General features: G+C 41.3%; 1 protein-coding gene across 2 annotated transcripts in view; it reads right to left on the reverse strand.

The window, feature by feature from the left end:
* The window catches only part of KCNAB1 (potassium voltage-gated channel subfamily A member regulatory beta subunit 1), a 451,442-nt gene that overhangs the window by 81,672 nt on the left and 352,004 nt on the right, over positions 1 to 17,766 (reverse strand). For both annotated transcript variants that reach the window (XM_027875934.1, XM_027875933.1), the window contains exons 4-7: positions 15,851 to 15,930; positions 9,254 to 9,298; positions 4,441 to 4,485; positions 1,072 to 1,115 (exon numbers count right to left, since the gene is read on the reverse strand). In XM_027875934.1, the coding sequence (XP_027731735.1) occupies positions 1,072 to 1,115; positions 4,441 to 4,485; positions 9,254 to 9,298; positions 15,851 to 15,930 (214 nt within the window). The remainder of the gene's footprint in view (positions 1 to 1,071; positions 1,116 to 4,440; positions 4,486 to 9,253; positions 9,299 to 15,850; positions 15,931 to 17,766) is intronic.

Below are 17,766 nucleotides of genomic sequence, written 5' to 3' on the forward strand. Positions count from 1 at the left end.
AGCACTGGATAAAGGTTTGTTGAATTGAATTGAATAAAGGAACAAGTGAAAATAAATCAAGAGTAAGGACTAGAAGAGCCACATTTTTATGAGGAGATAAAAGAGAAAACAAAGGGAGAACTGAGAGGAAGAATGGAAGGGTGACCACCAAATTAATGAAAAAAGATCGAGAAAACTTTTCTGGAGTCTCCCTGAGTAATGAAATTCTATCTTTTAAAACAAAAACTTAGGAAACATTATTTCTCACTTCCAAGAGATAACAAGGGTGTGGACAGAAACACTGTCCCTGTGGAGTGGCTTTCTTAAACAGACCCTGGTTAATAGCCTAGATCTTACAGGGTTGTTGTGAGGATCCGATGAGATAACATGATAATCTGGCTTCAAAGAACTCCGTAAATTCGAGTAGAATCACTGTCCTCTCTATCAAAGACTTTCCTTTTCAAGCTCTGTACAAGAGAGTTCAACTAGCTTCCAAATTGGAAATATTTCTTCCATTTCCAATATATTCCAGGCTGTGTTGATGACTCAATGAGTAGACTGAGAACCGTGCAGTGGGCAGGATGGTTCAGGGGCAGAGGAAAGGAGGCTGATATGGATGGGTTTTATATCAACCGAGCTCCCCCCAACTCTGCCACTCGCTACCTGTGTGGTCTTGGAGAAGTCACCTTGCAAGTCACCAGGCCTCAGTTTCTTCATCTGTAAAATGAGGACCTTGCACTAGATAATGAGTTATAAGGTCTCTTTCAACTGTAGCTCTACAATTTGGCCTTCATTCTTGACAAGAAAGGGGAGCTTATGGAATTCTTGGTCTGTGCAAGGCTACTGCAGAAAAGTGTGGCTGCCTCTGGGTCCCATTTTCATCATACTAGTAGCAGCCTCCATGACAATCTTTTAGATAGCTCCATCTTTTTTTTTTCCTTTTGGCTAAATTTATGGAAGCTGGAACAACCACAGTCCTTTTATGTGAGTATTAGGGTGACTCTCCAGGCTGTTTGGGGCTTCACCGGTCAAATGCTTTCCTTTCCTGAATCATTAATTCACAAAATACAGTGGGTAAGAAAGAGTACTCACCTTCAATGATGTGTTTTCGTGACAATCCTCTTTCCGTTTCAGCTCTGCCAAGATAAAAGAGGCAAATGACTGTGAGTGGGGGTGGCTGCTGGATGGGTTTTTTTTTCCTGTTCTAGGAGTACTGAAGAAAAATGTTCTCACTTAGACAGACCTGCTAATTTTATACACTGTTCTCGGCAAATACTGCATGCTGGGCGGGTAGAGACCAGTGAGGAGGCTGGCTCTCGGTGAACTTTTTCATTGAAGTCCCAGTGAGATAAATTAGGACATTACCATTTATCCTCAACAATGCTGCTATTCCCTTGTAACTCAGGGGCATTCACAGCACCCACATATGGTTTAATAGAGTTTCAACTCTCCCTATGTTCTTTTCTTTGGGAGCAGGGTAGAAGAAGGATGGGCACTGATGACTTTAATCAAACAACTTAATTGCTTCAAAGGCACAGTGTCAAATATAAATCTATTACATACAGAGTGACTGAAGTTTCCTTGGTGATGAAGCCCATCTTTGCTCTGCCAGTAATTGGAGAGCCTTGAGGGAGGAACTGAGCTGCTGGCCAGGTAATTTACCTGGCAGAAAAGACTCGAATTTGGGAATGCTGGGTAAAGTGGCCAGCCAGCAGTTCTGTGCCCGTCCTTAAGTCTCTTAAGTTACTGACCACTGTGGGCAGGTTGATGATGATTTGCACCAGAAAGAGGGTAGGCAAACATTTGTTTCTCACATTCACTTCAGCAAGAACTATAGATCAAGTGTTCATAACAGAATCATGTTGGGAAACATCAGAGGCGGAAGCAAAAACATCACTTCTGAGGTCATTAGCCAAATAAGAAGGAATATGTTAGTTGTTTTGTAAGCATGCATCATGCCTCACTTTGTTCTTAAGGTGTAAGAGCCATATCTCTTGGATACTCACTAGCTGTTTGACCCAGAGTAACTCACTTAGCCCCTGTTCCTCAGTTTCCTCATATGTAAAGTGGAGTAATGTCCCTTATACTTACATCACAGAGTTATTATGAGGAAAACATTTTGTAAATGGTAAACTGCTATGTAAATGTGAGCTATTAGTGTTATTAATATAATTATATGTAATAACATTAATTATTGTTATCACAGCATCATTATTGTTTTCCATAGAGACTGAGGCATAATTTAGTAATGAAGAATTTCAAATTAAAAAAAAACTGGTGAGCTCTCCCAAAAATTATTTGTTGATCCCCATTTTGTTGAACCCCATGATGCAGATACAATTGACTCCTCTGTGAAAGGAAACCCAGAGCATAGATTTCAGAGGCTGAAGAAATGTCAGAGGTTGACTAACATCAGACCTGGGGTCTGTGGACAGGTTTTTTAAAAATATTTTGATACCTGTATTTCAATAGAATTGATTTCCTTTGCAATCTTATGTATTTATTTTATGTTCTGAAAAACATTGCTCTGAGAAGAGATCCTCCATAGGCTTTTCTAGACTGCCAAAGTGACCTATGACTCCCCAAATGGTAAGAGCCCTTTGATCTATTCTAACCATTTCATTTTGTTAGTTTCTTTTTTTTTTTCTTGGTTAGGCAATGGGGTTAAGTGACTTGCCCAGGGTCACACAGCTAGTAAGTGTTATGTGTCTGAGGCCGGATTTGAACTCAGGTCCTCCTGAATCCACGGCCGGAGCTCTATCTACTGTGCCACCTAGCTGCCCCTAAACATTTCATTTTAATAAAAATAATTTACATTTTCAATTCACCAAGTGTTACAAAACGTTTTTGTAGATGAGGAAATGAGTCTCAGAGAAGTGAATTGACTTCGTCAAGGTTCTAGAGCTCATAAGTGGCAAAGCTAGAATTTGAATGCAGGCCCTTGGGTTCTGAAGCCAGCATTATACCTCGCTGCCTCCTTTGGGAAGCCTTGCCTTTCTGCCACAGCTCAATTCCTTGCTGTCCTCCTCCTGATTCTGGGAGCTCACCCTGCAATCCGGGGTTCCCTCAGACTTCCCACCTTGTTTACATTTGGGAGTCACCTTTTAACCAAATAAGACTGCTTAGAAATATATGTTCTTCTAAACAATTAAAAGTGGCTGGTCTGCCATAGTTCAGGTTCCCAACAAGATCATGGCTCTTAGGATTTTCTCCCGCATAGTACAGTAAGCAGGAGGGAGTCTACCAGCCCATAAATTTAAATTGTGGATAAAATGTGTCTGCTGCACCAATTTCCTTTGGACAGCCACTATTGTAAAAGTTGACAATAAACTATCCAGTCCTTATTTCTTATGTAAACTAGATAACACTATATTACTCAACGAAGCAATCATTCTCCCAGTCTGTTGTCTCCTCTGTGCAGTTTCTAAAATATAAACCAGGCTTTGGGTCCTCGGCAAAAGCCAAAATAATAGCCTAGTAAAATAGAACAAGGCAGATGCTATAAATCTCCATTATTCATATGTAGTGCTGCTTTATTTATATTCAGACTGCATTAGAGTATAAATCTAAATTCTATCTCCCCAATTTCATATTCATTGTGAGCAGCTTCAAAGAATCAAGGAAAAAACATATTTTCTCTCTTCGTGGAATAGTCTAGACAAGACTCTTTCCTCTGGATTTTTATCAATCTATCAATCACAGGTAGTTAACAAGGAGCTTCCAGACCCTTTGGCTTTCCATCTTTCAGGACAATAGCACGGGGCAATCAAACCCACTGATAGACGGTAGAGATTACAGGGTTATGTGTTTTTCTGAAAGTCCGGCCTACATTATTCTGTTGAATAATGTGTCTACAACTTGAAATGCAAGAAGGGACCAGTAGAAGGACCAAGTCATCCACTCAAGTTTGGATAGCATGTCCACAACAAAGGGAGCCATTCTCTTTCATTTGGCTTGACCACAAGTGACATAGAGACCCCATTTGTGTCTCCAGTGAGATGGTGCTTGGGACTGTAGTTTTCCAAGCTCACTGCAGGGAGGAGGGATCACAGCACAAACCCAGGAGCAGGCCAAATATTTCTCACTTTGCAATAAAACTGCTGTGCATTTTGGCTCGTTGGAGGGGCTTTCCTCCTCAGAAGATTTGTGCTTATTTGCTCTTGCTGAAACTTGAAATGTGATTTACAATCAGGACCAGAGGTGAAAATACCGTTTGGAAATCTCCTTGGTTTCCCAAGCATCCCACAAAGCTGGTGCGTCATCTTCCATTTCTCTGGATTTATTTTGCCCAGGTCTAATGCAAGGCCAATTACTTTATTAAACATTCACTTTTCACATATTGCCATTAGGGGAGAAAAAGATTACTTCCATGGATTTCAATAAGTGAATAAAACTTGTTTTCTAAATGTGTTACTACAGAAGAGTCCTGTTAGGCTGGAGGGTTAGATATAATCTACTTACTTTCCACCCCAGTAGAGTTTGGTTGTTATGACCAGGCTGGATCTCCTGCACATCAAAAAATAAAACCAAGAAAAAACCAGATCAGTGTCAAGATAAAGCCCATGCAACAATATTATAATACTATCAGACAGAACCTGATGTTTCATATTTGAAGCATCTACTTAAAAATGTAAAATGTTCATCTGGTATCATTGAAGTTTGGCCACGAAGGGCAAGGTGAAGAGGAGGAGTTGAACATGGGTGGCAGAATGTTATAGGAAGGGTGGGTCGGTGTCATTAAGTGATGGCACGAAGGGCCGATGGGGAGTGAGAGTGGGTAGGGAAGGCTACGCAGTGATGGTGGGTAGGGATGGCTTGGTAAAAGCACCCTTTAGAAACATGAATAGGTTGCTCCCATGGCAAATACTTTAGCTAATTTATTAACCATCTAATAATAATCTAATCTAATAAAATCTAGCATTTGTATAGTACTTGAAGGTTTACAAAGCACTTTCCAGATACTTCATTGAATCTTCACAACAATCCTGAGAGAGAGGTGCTATTATTATTTCAGTTTCACAGATGAGGAAACAGACACAAACAGAGGTCAAGTGACTTGTTCAGGGTCACACAGCTAGTAAGTATCTAAGGCTGGATTTGAACTCAGGTCTTTTTGACTTCAAGGCTAGTGCTCTATCCACTGAACCTCCCAGATGCATTTACTATAGACATCAATCCATCCCCACCTCCTAGAGAAGGGACAGGAGGGAATGACTCATACTCCTTTTCCACGGCCAATAGCCCTAGTGGTTCCCAAAGGTTAGCTAGCATACCTTCTAAACTGGATAACATTTATCAGCAGGATTTGGCCAAGTTAACATTAAATACAAGTTGTGATAATAGTAATGATATTTATTGACTGAAGGTTTCTTTAAATACTTGAACAAAGGACAACTTGCTTTTAGTAAAACAGTTGCGTAATCTTTGGTTCAAAGTTCCAACATCTGACTTTCAGGCAATACAAGACCAGGGATTATGGGAAGAAAATATAAGCTACCTCACGTAGGCAGGTCCCCCTAGTGATGGGCATTCCTGGCATGACAAGCATCTCTTGAGGTTCACAGAACATGAGATGTTCTTAGGAGGCTTACCTAGGAGACTGATTTTATTTCTTGAGATATATAATTCAGTTTGATCCTTCCAGGAAAAAGAAAATCCCTGATCATGGTTTCAAAGACTTCAAACAATTGGAGAGCTCTTAAATTAGTGGTATCTATGACTCCACCTACTGAGCAAGAGGTGCTGATGCTGGGGCATTAAAACCCCCATCAAAATTCACTATGGTGATGAAAACAAACACAGACTGTGTTGATGATTCAAACAAGGTGGTTGTGCGGAGGAAAGGTTGCAGAAAATGCCATCAGCTCCCTCCTGTACCTGCTGGATTGCTTACGAACTAACTTGAAGGACAGTTGTTGAGGATCTGCCCATATGGGTGAGCAGGCATTATTGCTGCTAATTCTGTGTGACAATGATCGAGGCACTGCAGCTCTGCAGGCCTCAGTTTCTTCATTTGTAAAATGGGAGAAATGGACTAGATGACCTCCAAGGTCCCTTCCACCTTGACATCTACAAGTCTGTTATCTGGATCAAAGTCCCATTTGGAAACCTGTATGACCTTGGTGAAGTCCTTTCCCTCCTACGCCTCTCAGTTTCTAGACTCCATGAGAGATGGACTTCTCACGCTTATCTCTCGCTTTCTTGGGGCTTATTAGAGCAACAACGGATCACAGGAAAAACAAATCTTCCACTTTATGTAATGAGACTTTTAGAAATATTTCTCCACCTTTTATAAACTCCAACAAGGCATCAAATGTTATTGAGGCAATGATCATGATTATTCAGAGCCATTATGAAAAAGTCTCACTGTCTTATTAAAATGAGTTACTTAGAACATTCAGAAAGCTATTGTTTGCTCATTTGTGAGATGTGGGCTTTCTTTTGGAGGTTTGGATTAAGGGCCATACGCTATGTTTTAGACTTCAAAATAACAAGTAGAGACAACAATCATAAATAGCCCTCTGCTCATGTGTCGTTATGGGGTAATAACTCTTAGGTTGGAGGAGGAAAGAAAAGCTGTTTATTTTATCACCAGCCTCATGGGGCATACATAAACTGGTGAGAACAGTTTGTGGCTAGCTGATTGCTTTGGCATTCATTTGCAAGACTGCTATGTCGTATGCATTATATCTAAAAATATGAGTGCAGGTATATTTGCTAAACAGTGAACATATACAGGCAGATAGCTATATAGAGCAGATTTTTTAAAAAATGTCCTCACTGGTGATGGTGGTGGGGACAGGGACTGGATCTATTTCATTGATATAGGGAATTCCCAGGGAAAGAAACTCTCTCTCCTGATGTGGATCAGCACCTTTTCTGAAACTTACAGACCTGCAGAGTTGCTTAGGGCACCAAGAGGTTGTGACTTGTTCAAGGTCACACAGCTAGTAAGAGACAGAGATGGAAATTTAAGCCAGGTCATTCTGACTTCCAGGCCATCTCTCCATCCCCTACCCCACCGAGTCCTCCGTATCAAGAATGACTGCACAGTGTTTTGTTTGGCTGTCCATGTATACCTTGACAAACAAGGAAAGCAAGATAGAGCCCATATAATGGAGTTTCATGCATTTGAACTAATTCTGTCCACTATGGTGGGGCTGGAATGGACCATGGAACAAGTAAATTTGACTGGTAGAGAGGAAAAGTATTAATTTTTGAGTCAGAGGACCAGGACTCAAATCCTGCCTCTGACTTTTCACCTTTCCGACCATAAGCAAGTCACACCCTTCCTGAGCCTCAATTTCCTCAACTTGTGAAGCGAGGGTATTGAAGAAGATAACCCTTAAGTTCCTTTCCATCTCAAGAGTCATGATTCTGTGAATTCTTTTTCACCTTTGCATATAGGTAAACCATAGCAAATGTCCCTGGGTATGGGCAGTGTGCAAGCTTCCCTTTTGTGCCCAAGATATAGCAACTGTATCTTCAGAAAAGCATGGTTTCTGCCCATCTGAGTCCCTGTGTGATTGCACTCTGGATGGTCCATTCATCAGGTGCCTGCACTTCAGGTGTACAAGTACACCAAGGCTGGTGTACTTGGTGGATGCTATCTGACCCATGCAATAAAAGAAAGCACTGGGGGAAAGGAGAATCCATTTCTGCATGAATCCACATTCTCACTGACCACTTCCAAGGGATGACGGGGAGAGTGATCATGCTAAAACAGACAAGGTAAATGTACCACACAGATGGCTCTTCAGCGGCACATCTCCTTTCACTGCCTAAGAACAGCCTAGAGGGAAGAGGAATGAACAGGGCTGAAGGGAAGGGTAGGTTGAGACCAGCTTCTGGAGTTAGACACTTTCCTAGACTGAGCCCAAAAGTGAATACAAAGCATGTGCATGGAGGTGCCCCCGAAGTGGACTCTGCTAAATTGTTCTCACTAAGGACTCCTGGTACCCTTCTTTACTCGACTGTCAGTGGATGTTCTGCTAAAAAGAAGGAAGATAGAGATGGGTCATGATGGGCTTTCCTGCCCTTAACCTGATTCTGCTCCCTGTGCAGGGGAAGGAGTGGGCTGTCATGACCAATGCTTATTTCCAAAGAAGGGACTGTTCCCTGCCTATTTGACTTACCAAAGCACTCAAGGTGGTATGGAGGAGAGAGTGCTGGCTTGGGAACCAGAGATCTCATTCAAATCTAAGCTCTACCAGCAACTGCCTGTGTGATCTTGGGCAAATCATTGAACTTTTTTAGTCTTTGTTATCCACATATGTAAAAATGGGTGTCCGACTAGATGGTCTGAGGCTTCTTCATAACCTGCGTTTCTTAGGACAGGAGGAGAGTTAGGAAGACAAACTCGAATTGTATTCCTGACACTGACTAGCTGTGTGACCTGAGGCAAGTTGCTTGATCTCTCCAAGCCTCAGTTTCTTCACCTGTAAAATGGAAATAATGATCCTTCTAGCTACCTCACAGGGATTTTGTGAGGGTCAAATTGGCAAATATATGTAAAGTGCTTTGTAAGTCTTGAAGTACATACAGTTCAGCTATCCTTCTTATATCTTCCATAAATATCAGCTACTATCACTATAATTTCTTCCACACCCTTGGAATAAAGGAGGAAGGAGATCAAAGCACAATTGTGCAGATAAATAAACAGGCACAGGATTCATCTCCAAGGCTTTGGCTTCCTCACTTCATTGTATGCAGGGAGATTAGCAAAATAAACAGTGAAAGCCTATAGTTGTTTAATTAATCTGCATCTTGCCTGCTAGCGCTTATCTCTTAATTAGGGGAGGGGGAGTCCAGAAGCCATGAAAATACTGTGAAAAGCTCCTTCATGCGGTGCTCAAGCCTATTGGCTCATAGACCTAGAGTGGGAAAGCACCTTAGAAGCCTAACCTCCTCATTTTACTGATAAGGAAACTGAGGCCCAGGGAGGTTGCGGGACTTGCCTGCATTTTGGCCATCCTCATCCTCCTTTCCCAAGAACCTAGACTCAGATCCCTGGACTCTGGGCTTTGGGAGGTGAGCTTTTGTCTTATCTTGCCTGAAAAGCATGTCCTCTAGCTATTTGTTATACTTTGTGGTTGTTTGGTCATTTCTTGGGACACTCTAAGGATCCTATCCCCTGTCATTTAATCATCAGAATAATTTCTGTTTCTTGAAATTTTGTTCTTTGACTTGTCCTCTTCCAGACCCCTTCCCTACCATCCATCCTATGTTGTTTTGCCCGGGTAGAAAGCAACCCCGTCCTGGTAACGAACCATACCTCCATCCCTTCCTCTTGATGATACTTCCAAGGATCACTTCAGCCCTAAAGCAGAGGATGGAAAGAGAGAATGCTTTAGTATCACATCCTGGAAAGGCACGAGTCTATTTTTTAAAGCCTATTCCTTGTTTGAGTGTTCAGTCACAGAGCTCTTAAAATAGACTGTACTCTGCTTGTGTTCACAATTTCCGCTGTTTCTGCTGGTGCCTGCAGAACTCAGCTACGGAACAGGCCCGGGAGCCTGCCAACTGCTGGCTTCCTGGAGGGAGGGAGCCTGCTCTCTCTGTCTCTAAGAAGCCCTTTGGCCTTGGCTAGAAATATCACCCTTGGCAAAGTCAAGTCGGAATCATGGATTCCTTCTAATTGTGGCTTTGGTTTCTCAGTCCTCCCCATTTTCCCCACTTGGAATATTAAATCTCATTCGAAATTGTGATGAGAGAAGAAAAATGGACAGAATTATTTGGACAGAAAACTGAGAGAGAACAGATACCTGCGGCTCCAGAAACAAGAGGTATGTTAGACCCCTAGACTTCGGAGCAAAGGCATGAGGCCAGATGAGAAGACGCTAGAGCAAGACCACTCTACCTATCTGCCTTCCTTGGTGAAGCTTATTCCATTACCTAAAACAATGCTCGGACTCATTCCCCAATGGTTAGCAGTCTCTGACCCCCCTTAAACTCCCCTTAAACTCCCAATCTGGCTATACTACATTCCTGACTGCTCAAGAATGACCTAGCACCTGATGCCCCATCTTTCCTTCCTATCTACCACAACCTTATCATTCCAAGGTCTAGTCTCATTCCATATCGGTCATCCTGTCTGCTGTGTCCTCTGGAACTCCTGCTCTAGAATGAACAGAAAAACATGCTTCAGTGTTTTCCTATTCCTCTCATATTCCTTCCATCTTCTGGCTCTCAATAAGACCTGATTTCCCCTTCCCTGGCTTTCCCTTCAGGTACTAGCTATGCCTTCTTTCATAACTAGCCCCCCAACCCCTCCCAAAACATACACTGCTTGCCCCATTCTCTGGTCCCAGTGTTGGAGTCTGAATAATACTTTTCCCCTCCCCCCCATTGCCACTTCTATACTATCCCTCTAACACCAACACTAAGCAATCTCTTCTCTCCAAATTTATCCCTCAACCCAGATCCTAGTGACAGTTACTGACTCACCCCCAGGACATTCTCCCTTCTTTCTAAAATTAGATAACACATATGAAGTGCTCTACAAAACTTAAAGCACAATGTTGTTATTATTACTATTTCTCAATGAGTTCAGGAGTTCAGTGTCTGGCTAACGGTCTCTCTTCCAATCCTAACTCTTGCCCTAATACAAGAGGATTTCAACATATATGTTGATATTCCCTCAAGTGCCCTAACCTCCTAGCTCCTCAGTTTCTTCAGTTCCCATGACCTTCTTCTTCACTTGACCTCATTTACTCCCATGTCATAGCCTTGATCTGGCCATCAATCACAAGTGTTCCATTTCTATGCAAAACCTCTGATCCCGATCTCCTATCATTTCACCCTTCCTATGCTTTATTCCTCCTAACCCCATTAGTCACCCTCATTGGGACCTTTGGTTCCTCCTTACCTCTTTCCCAAGCTATCACTTCCACTCTGGTTATACCCTGCCCTTTCCTTCCTAATTAATTTCAAACCCATGAGGTAATATTTGTAAAATCTATAGCACAGTGTCTGGCACAGAGAAAGAGCTATATAAATGCTGTGAACCCCAAACCTCACCAACTCTATGAACCCCAACCTGAAGCAGAGTCTTCTCTGAGAAAGAGACAAATGAAATTGGGGTACATGTGTCCATGGTTTAATTTCTCAAAGTGGTTTAACATGCATTGAATGGGAGTTCAGTCCAAAACTGTGGCCCCCTAACAGGGTCACTTCAAAACTGGTTCAGTTTGGGATTTGGGGGCATAGCATTCTATGCCCTTCAAAGAGTAGGTATTCCCAAGGGGGTGCCAGTCAACCATGATTGGTTGACATACTAGGAGGTGGGTGTGTTCCATAGATCAGTCAGTTGGGCCATCAAAGGAAATACCACCTGTAGTCTTGGAAGTCTGTCTCCACCCAAACCTGAATAGGATAAAATCAATTCAGACCTGGGTTGGAGTTTGACCAAGATAAGAAGATTCAATGTAATCTCACTATCAGAGAGATGTCCTTCTCAACGACTTCTGGACAACTTTTGGAAGGCCGGCAGTGTGGAATTCTGAGTCTCCAAGAGATTACCAAGAGAAATCATTTTTCATAATGTTTTTTCCCTTCCCCTTCCTTTCTCATTTTAAATGAAGTAGTTTTACATTGTCCTTTATATACAAATCCTTTGCTTTCTTGTCCTATCATTAATCATGCCTTGATAAAGCCCAATTCTCGATTACTGTTACCATCTTTCATTTTATTCATGTGCTGCTGAATGGCGATGGAGGAAGTCACACAACCATGAGTCCAAATTAAATTTATGTTAGCTAATCTCAGCTGCGCTCATATTGCAGAAGGCAATCCTTTTATTCCTCCCTGACTGATTCTCCCCAAAGAAGCTATTTGAGGCTTCCTCTGTTTTACTCAAGACTTTCTACCCCCTCAGCTTCAGTCTTCACCATTGTCCAGGTGCTTTTTCTTCTTTCCTTTTCATTTCACAAGCCCTTGACACTGTCGTTCACTATTTCCTCCTTTACTCTTGTCTCTGAGGAAGCAGGGGGCCTTCCTCTTCTGTATGTATCATTGATCTCTCCTCTCTTCTCTGGAAAGTTTCTCCCACTACCATCTCCTTTCTCCCTCTCATCTTCAATCTATATTTACTAGTTCTTTCCCTACTGGCTACAAATACACTCAGGACTCCTTCATCCTTAAAGAGCCCTCTCTAGCTCCCACCACTTCTGCTAGCTTTAGTTCTATATCTCTTCTCTCTTTGCCATACTCCTTAAAACATGCAGGGCCTTTACTTTGCTTCTTCTTACTCTCTTCTAAACCATCTGTAATCTGGCTTCTGATCTCATCATTCAACTGAAACTGTCCTCCCCCAAATTACCAATGATTTCTTTATAAAAATATATTTTTACTGATTTTGATTTTACATCACCTAGACCCATCTTCTTTTTCCTGCTCTCTCCCAAAGAATCATACTTATAACAAAGAATTCTTTAAAAAAAAGAAAGAAAGAAAAGAGGAAAAATTCCACAAAACTGAAGGACACACTAAAAAATATGACATTTTATACAATGTTTCACACTTGTGGGATCCCTCCTCCCCCTCAACCTGTGCATTCAGTTTTGATTCTTTGGTGGTTGCCATTCTTTTCACTGACATTGTTTTAGTCATTGTATTTATTGTTTTCTTTGCTCTGCTTAAATCACTTTGCATCAGCTCATGTAAGCCTTTCTGTGCTTCCCTGTTTTCATCATTTTCATCATTTCTTAAAGCACAAGGATATTTCATTCCATTCTTGTACCATAGGTTGTTTAGCCATTCACCAATCAATGGGCATCTACTTTGTTTCCAGGTCTTTGATGTCACAAGAAGTCCTGCTACCAACATTTCTGTGTATATAGGAATCTTCCTTCCTTCCCTCCTTCCTTCCTTCCTTTTCTTCTTCTTCATCTTCTTCATCATCTTTGTCCTCTTCTTTTCTCTGTCTGCCTCTTCTTTTTGGGGTATATGCTTAGCAATGGAATCTTTAGGTCAAGAAGTATGGGCATTTTACAATTATTTTACTTGCATAATTTCAAATTTCTTCTACTATCATTTGATAGTACTAGTTCATAGCTCCACCAATAATGTAAGCACCTTGAGAGCAGGGACTAGTTTTGCCTTTCTTGGTATCCTTAGCACATAGCAAAATACTTTGCACATAGTAAGCACTCAATAAATGCTTATTGGTTGCCAATGTGCCTCCTAATTATCTCTTAATTGCAAAAGCTGATAGCTCTTTTCACTCTTCTTTCTTCTCAATGTTTGACACTGTTGATCACTGTGCCCTCTTGGACACTCTCTCCTCTGGGTAAGCAGGTCATGTGAAAAAAGACTCAGAATATCTTGTAGGCTGGAAGCTTAATATGAATTAATGATGTTGTATGGGAGCCAAAAAGTTCTAGCAACCTTAACCTGTATTCATACAAATATAGTGTTCCAAATCGGGAGTCTTAGTTCTATTGTACTCCATAATAGGAACACTGTATTTGGGATATTTTGGTCAGGTCTTGGGATCACATTCTAAGAGATGGAGAAAAAAAATGGAGTGTGTTCAGCCAAGGGAACTCAGGACGCAGAGGGTACTTAAACCCATACCATATGAGGACTGGTAGAAGGAACAGAGGATGTTTACCCTGAAGCAGAGAAGACAGTGAGAGTTGGGGGAGGACATGGTAGCTCTTTTCAATGACTGACATGTGGAAGAGGGATTAGATTTTTTTTCTTCTTAATTCCAAAGGGCAGAATTAGGTATCATGGGTAGAAGTCACAGAGCCAGATTTTTTCACAATATAAGCAACTCCCTAACAATTAGAGCTTCCTGTCCATGAAATGGACTTCTTGTGAAGCAGTAAGTTCCTTGCCACTGCGAATATTTAAGAAGAAGCTGGATGATCAGAGGCCATAGATGTTATTTTTCCCATTTAAAAAAATTCTGAACTTAACAAGCATCAACTAAAATCGGCTCTTCCATATATTCAGTAGAATGGAAAGAGAAGGCTGCCCAGACAACTGCCATGGGCATTAGCTACAGTGGGAGAGAGGTTGGCCTCAGTGACCTGTTATGGTCCCTTCCAACTCTATGCCACTGCAATTAATATCATGCCTCTTTGCCCTTATTTTTTACAGAGTTCAACGGTGTTCATAAAGTAGAGGAAAGGAAGACAATATGTGGGAAACATTCTGTTAATAAGAACCTCAAAAGAACTTTGTATCTAGGCTGAAAGGAGTCTGAGAAGAAATCAGTTATTATAATTATTATTTTATCCTTGGAAACAGGGAAAATCAGAGGCACTAATTCTCAGCCTTCTTAATGACCCTTAAACAAAAGTCCTTCTCCCTAGAGAACGAAATACCAAATGAAACAGAATGCACAGAAGTCAGGCATTGATATGTCTCATCCAACAAGTGATATAGCTTGATTGTGTTCTCTCCTGGAAGGTGATGAATTAGAACTGCAGCCAATTATCACCCACTGTAGAGTTTTGAACATTTTCAGAGGCTGTTAAAATAATGAGGTGATTATCCATTTCTTTAATTACTAGGGAGCCTGAAATCTACTCTGGAGTGAAATAGATGGAATGTTTCCCTTAATTCTAGTCTAAAGAGTGCCTCTTCACTGAATTGGGACCCAGTATCTGTGCAGCTCAACCTGGTATTAAGAGATATTGGGTCCCAAGATTTGGTGGGGCCAGCCCAGAATGCTGGTGGTATTCTGGGAAGAAGTCATAGGCTACTTGTTCACATTTGGTTAAAAAAAAATCAAACCTAAAAGTCCAAGATGGTGAGCTTTTGTGAGTCATTTGAAAAAAGATCTGGGCATTTCAGTGAAATACAAATTGAATCTGATTCACTAGAATGATATGATAGCCCCAGAAACTACTGCAGTCTTAGGCTGTGGCAAGAGAAGCATAGTAGCCAGCCCTATGGAGATGATGGCCACATTGTGCCTGGTCTAGGTCAAACCATAGTTCTGGCCACCACATTTTACTAAAGGCACTAATAAGTTAGTGTCCAGGATATAGTGAACCAGATGAGGAGGGGCCTCTAGAGGTGTTGGGCAGAAGTTGTCAAGACTTAAGAAGAACATTTTAACTGGGGGTGGGACCTATCAAGAAATTCTTGGGAGCACAAAAATAAAAGCTATCAATAATTTTTTTAAAACAACAACAACAATAATGAAGATTGCTTCCTCCCAATTAGTGCTGTCCCAAACTGGAATGGACGGCTTCAGGAGACAGTAGTTTCTACTTCACTATAGGTCTTCAAGCAAAGGCTGGGTGGCACTTATTGAATATAAGCTCCTTAAGGGCACTTTCTTTGTAGCCCCAACACTTAGTACATTGTACTTATGCCTAGAATAACTTTGTTGACTGACTAAGTGACTGGAGAGGATTTTTGTTTGAGTAATGTTGGACAAGAAAGCCTTTGAGGTCAGATAGCCTATCCAGGTCTAATTTTATGTGATCATCTGGGTTCAACCCCTAGCCTGGTCCCACTCCCCCTTTCTGCACACACACACACACACACACACACACACACAATCACACCATGCTTTATAGTGCTACACAACCCAGTTGTTGTTAGTAGGTGTGAGAGGAACGGTATAGAACATCAGCTCCCTCTCCTCTTTCTACAGAGTGACTATTGTGAGGGTAGTGTCATAGTAACAAGTTTGTGAAGTAAGAGCAAGCAAGAGGGCAAAGACTGTAAGGGAAAGTAGCTGGTACGTGACCAAGTCATCTTGGCAAGTGGGAAGGGAAGTGAGAGCACAACAATTTTAAGTGTTCCTAAAGGGGTGACCATTTCCTGCCATGGGCCCTTCAAATAGGTAATCCACCCCCCAAACAACACCTTCAATGAATACTACCCCCAAATGCGAACGAGTACTTACTTGCCAGCAGCATACACCTCAGCTGTGTCAAAGAGGTTGACTCCACTCTCATAAGCAATCGTCATTAGTCTTTCAGCAACCTTGGAGAAAACACATGGAGTTAGCCACAAAAGACAGCTGTGCTTCCAGGCCCAGCAATCCCCTCATCAATCACTAAATCATAGTTGAGTACTTTGAAATCTAACTGGGGAGTTCATTTACGGCACTTCTTGAGTCCCAGAAAAGCAACATGATTTTCCCAGTAGAATGTTAACTTGTTGTAAGCAGGAACTGACTTTCATTTGCCTTTGTATACCCAGCATCTAGCATATTGCCATGGAAACTTATAGTAGACATTTAATAAATGCTTAATTGATTGGGATAATTACTGCTGTAGTCCCCAAAAGTTATATAATGTGTATAATGCAATGAATCTTCCCCTCTCATATTTCCACATAATTTTGTGTGGTCATTTTCTTTTATTCTGCCAGAATTAAACATGGTGTCATAGGGACCAATGCTGTTACCTAATAATGAACTCAGGTCATATTCCATAACTACAGTTATTGCTAGGCTTATAATTATAGGCTTAGGTAATATTCCATAAGAAAATGAAATCTCTTGGACAAAAAGATTCTTTGGAATCTTATTTACTAAGTTAAGTAACATAATCACATACAAAGTCAAGATCCAAAAATGACTCAGCAAGTTAGAATATTGGGATAAATCTATTAAGATAAAATGTAATAGAGATAAATGTAAAATACCACCCTTGGGTTCCAAAAATCATCTTCATAAATCTAGGATGGGAAGCTATTTCTAGGAAGTAGTATCTACGAAAACAGTCTTGGGATATTAGTTGACTGCAAAGTCAATATGAATAAATAGTATTAAATACATGGCAGTCAGAAGAAAGGTCAGTGTCATCTTAGGCCGTTGTGAAAGAGGCATGGTGTCTAGAGCAAAGATGATGACTTTTGTTATTCAGTTTTTTCAGTTTTGTTTGACTGTTCATGACCCCACTTAGGGTTTTCTTGGCAAAGATATTGGAATGGTTTGCCATTTACTTCTCCAGCTCATTTTATAGATGAGGAAACTGAGGCAAATAAGGTAAAGTGACTTGCCCAGGGTTATAAAACTAGTAAATGTCTGAGGGTAGATTTGAACTCGTGAAGATGAGTCTTTCTGACTCCAGGCCTAGCACTCTATCCATTATACTACCTAACTGCCCTAAAGATGGTGACAGGACTGCTGTATTCTTCCTTTGGTCAGCTACAATTAAACTACTATTTTCAGTTCTGGGTGCCACATTTTAGGAATAACATTGACAAGGTAGACGGCATCCAGAGGAGGCCAAGTAAAAGGATGCAGGATCTGAGTACCACACTATTAAAAGATTAGTTGAAGGAGCTGGAGAGTTAGTCTGGAGAAGAGAAAATTTAAGAAAGACAGAAGAAGACATTTGTCTTCAAATATATGAAGGACTGGCATGTGAAAGAAGGATTAGACTTGGTCTGTCTGGCCCCAGAAGGCCTCTCAAAGGGTAGAAGTTACAGAGAAGTGAATTTGGGCTCTAGATCAAGATAAACATTCAAAAAATTGGAACTATCCTAGACCTGCTTTAAGAGGCAGTAGGATCCTTTCACTGGAGGCCTTCAAGAAGAGACCTGATGAGAATTTACTGCTGATATTTGAGGGCTCCCAAACAGGGATCCTTGGACTTTGTGGCTTCTGGGATCCCTCCCAGCTCTGAGATTCCAAGCTTTCCAACATGATAGTGTTCTAGAAAGATCACCAGACGTGGAGTCAGAAGACCAGGTTTGAAATCCTGCCTTGCTTACTTCCTACTTGTGTGACCTTGCAATATTGTGTCACCTCATTTCTTTGGGCCTCAGTTTCCTCATCTGTAAAAAGAGGTCATTGGACTAGTTAATTTC

This window comes from Vombatus ursinus, unplaced genomic scaffold, assembly GCF_900497805.2.
Source record: "Vombatus ursinus unplaced genomic scaffold, bare-nosed wombat genome assembly UNPS02014810.1, whole genome shotgun sequence".
Lineage (NCBI taxonomy): Eukaryota > Metazoa > Chordata > Mammalia > Diprotodontia > Vombatidae > Vombatus > Vombatus ursinus.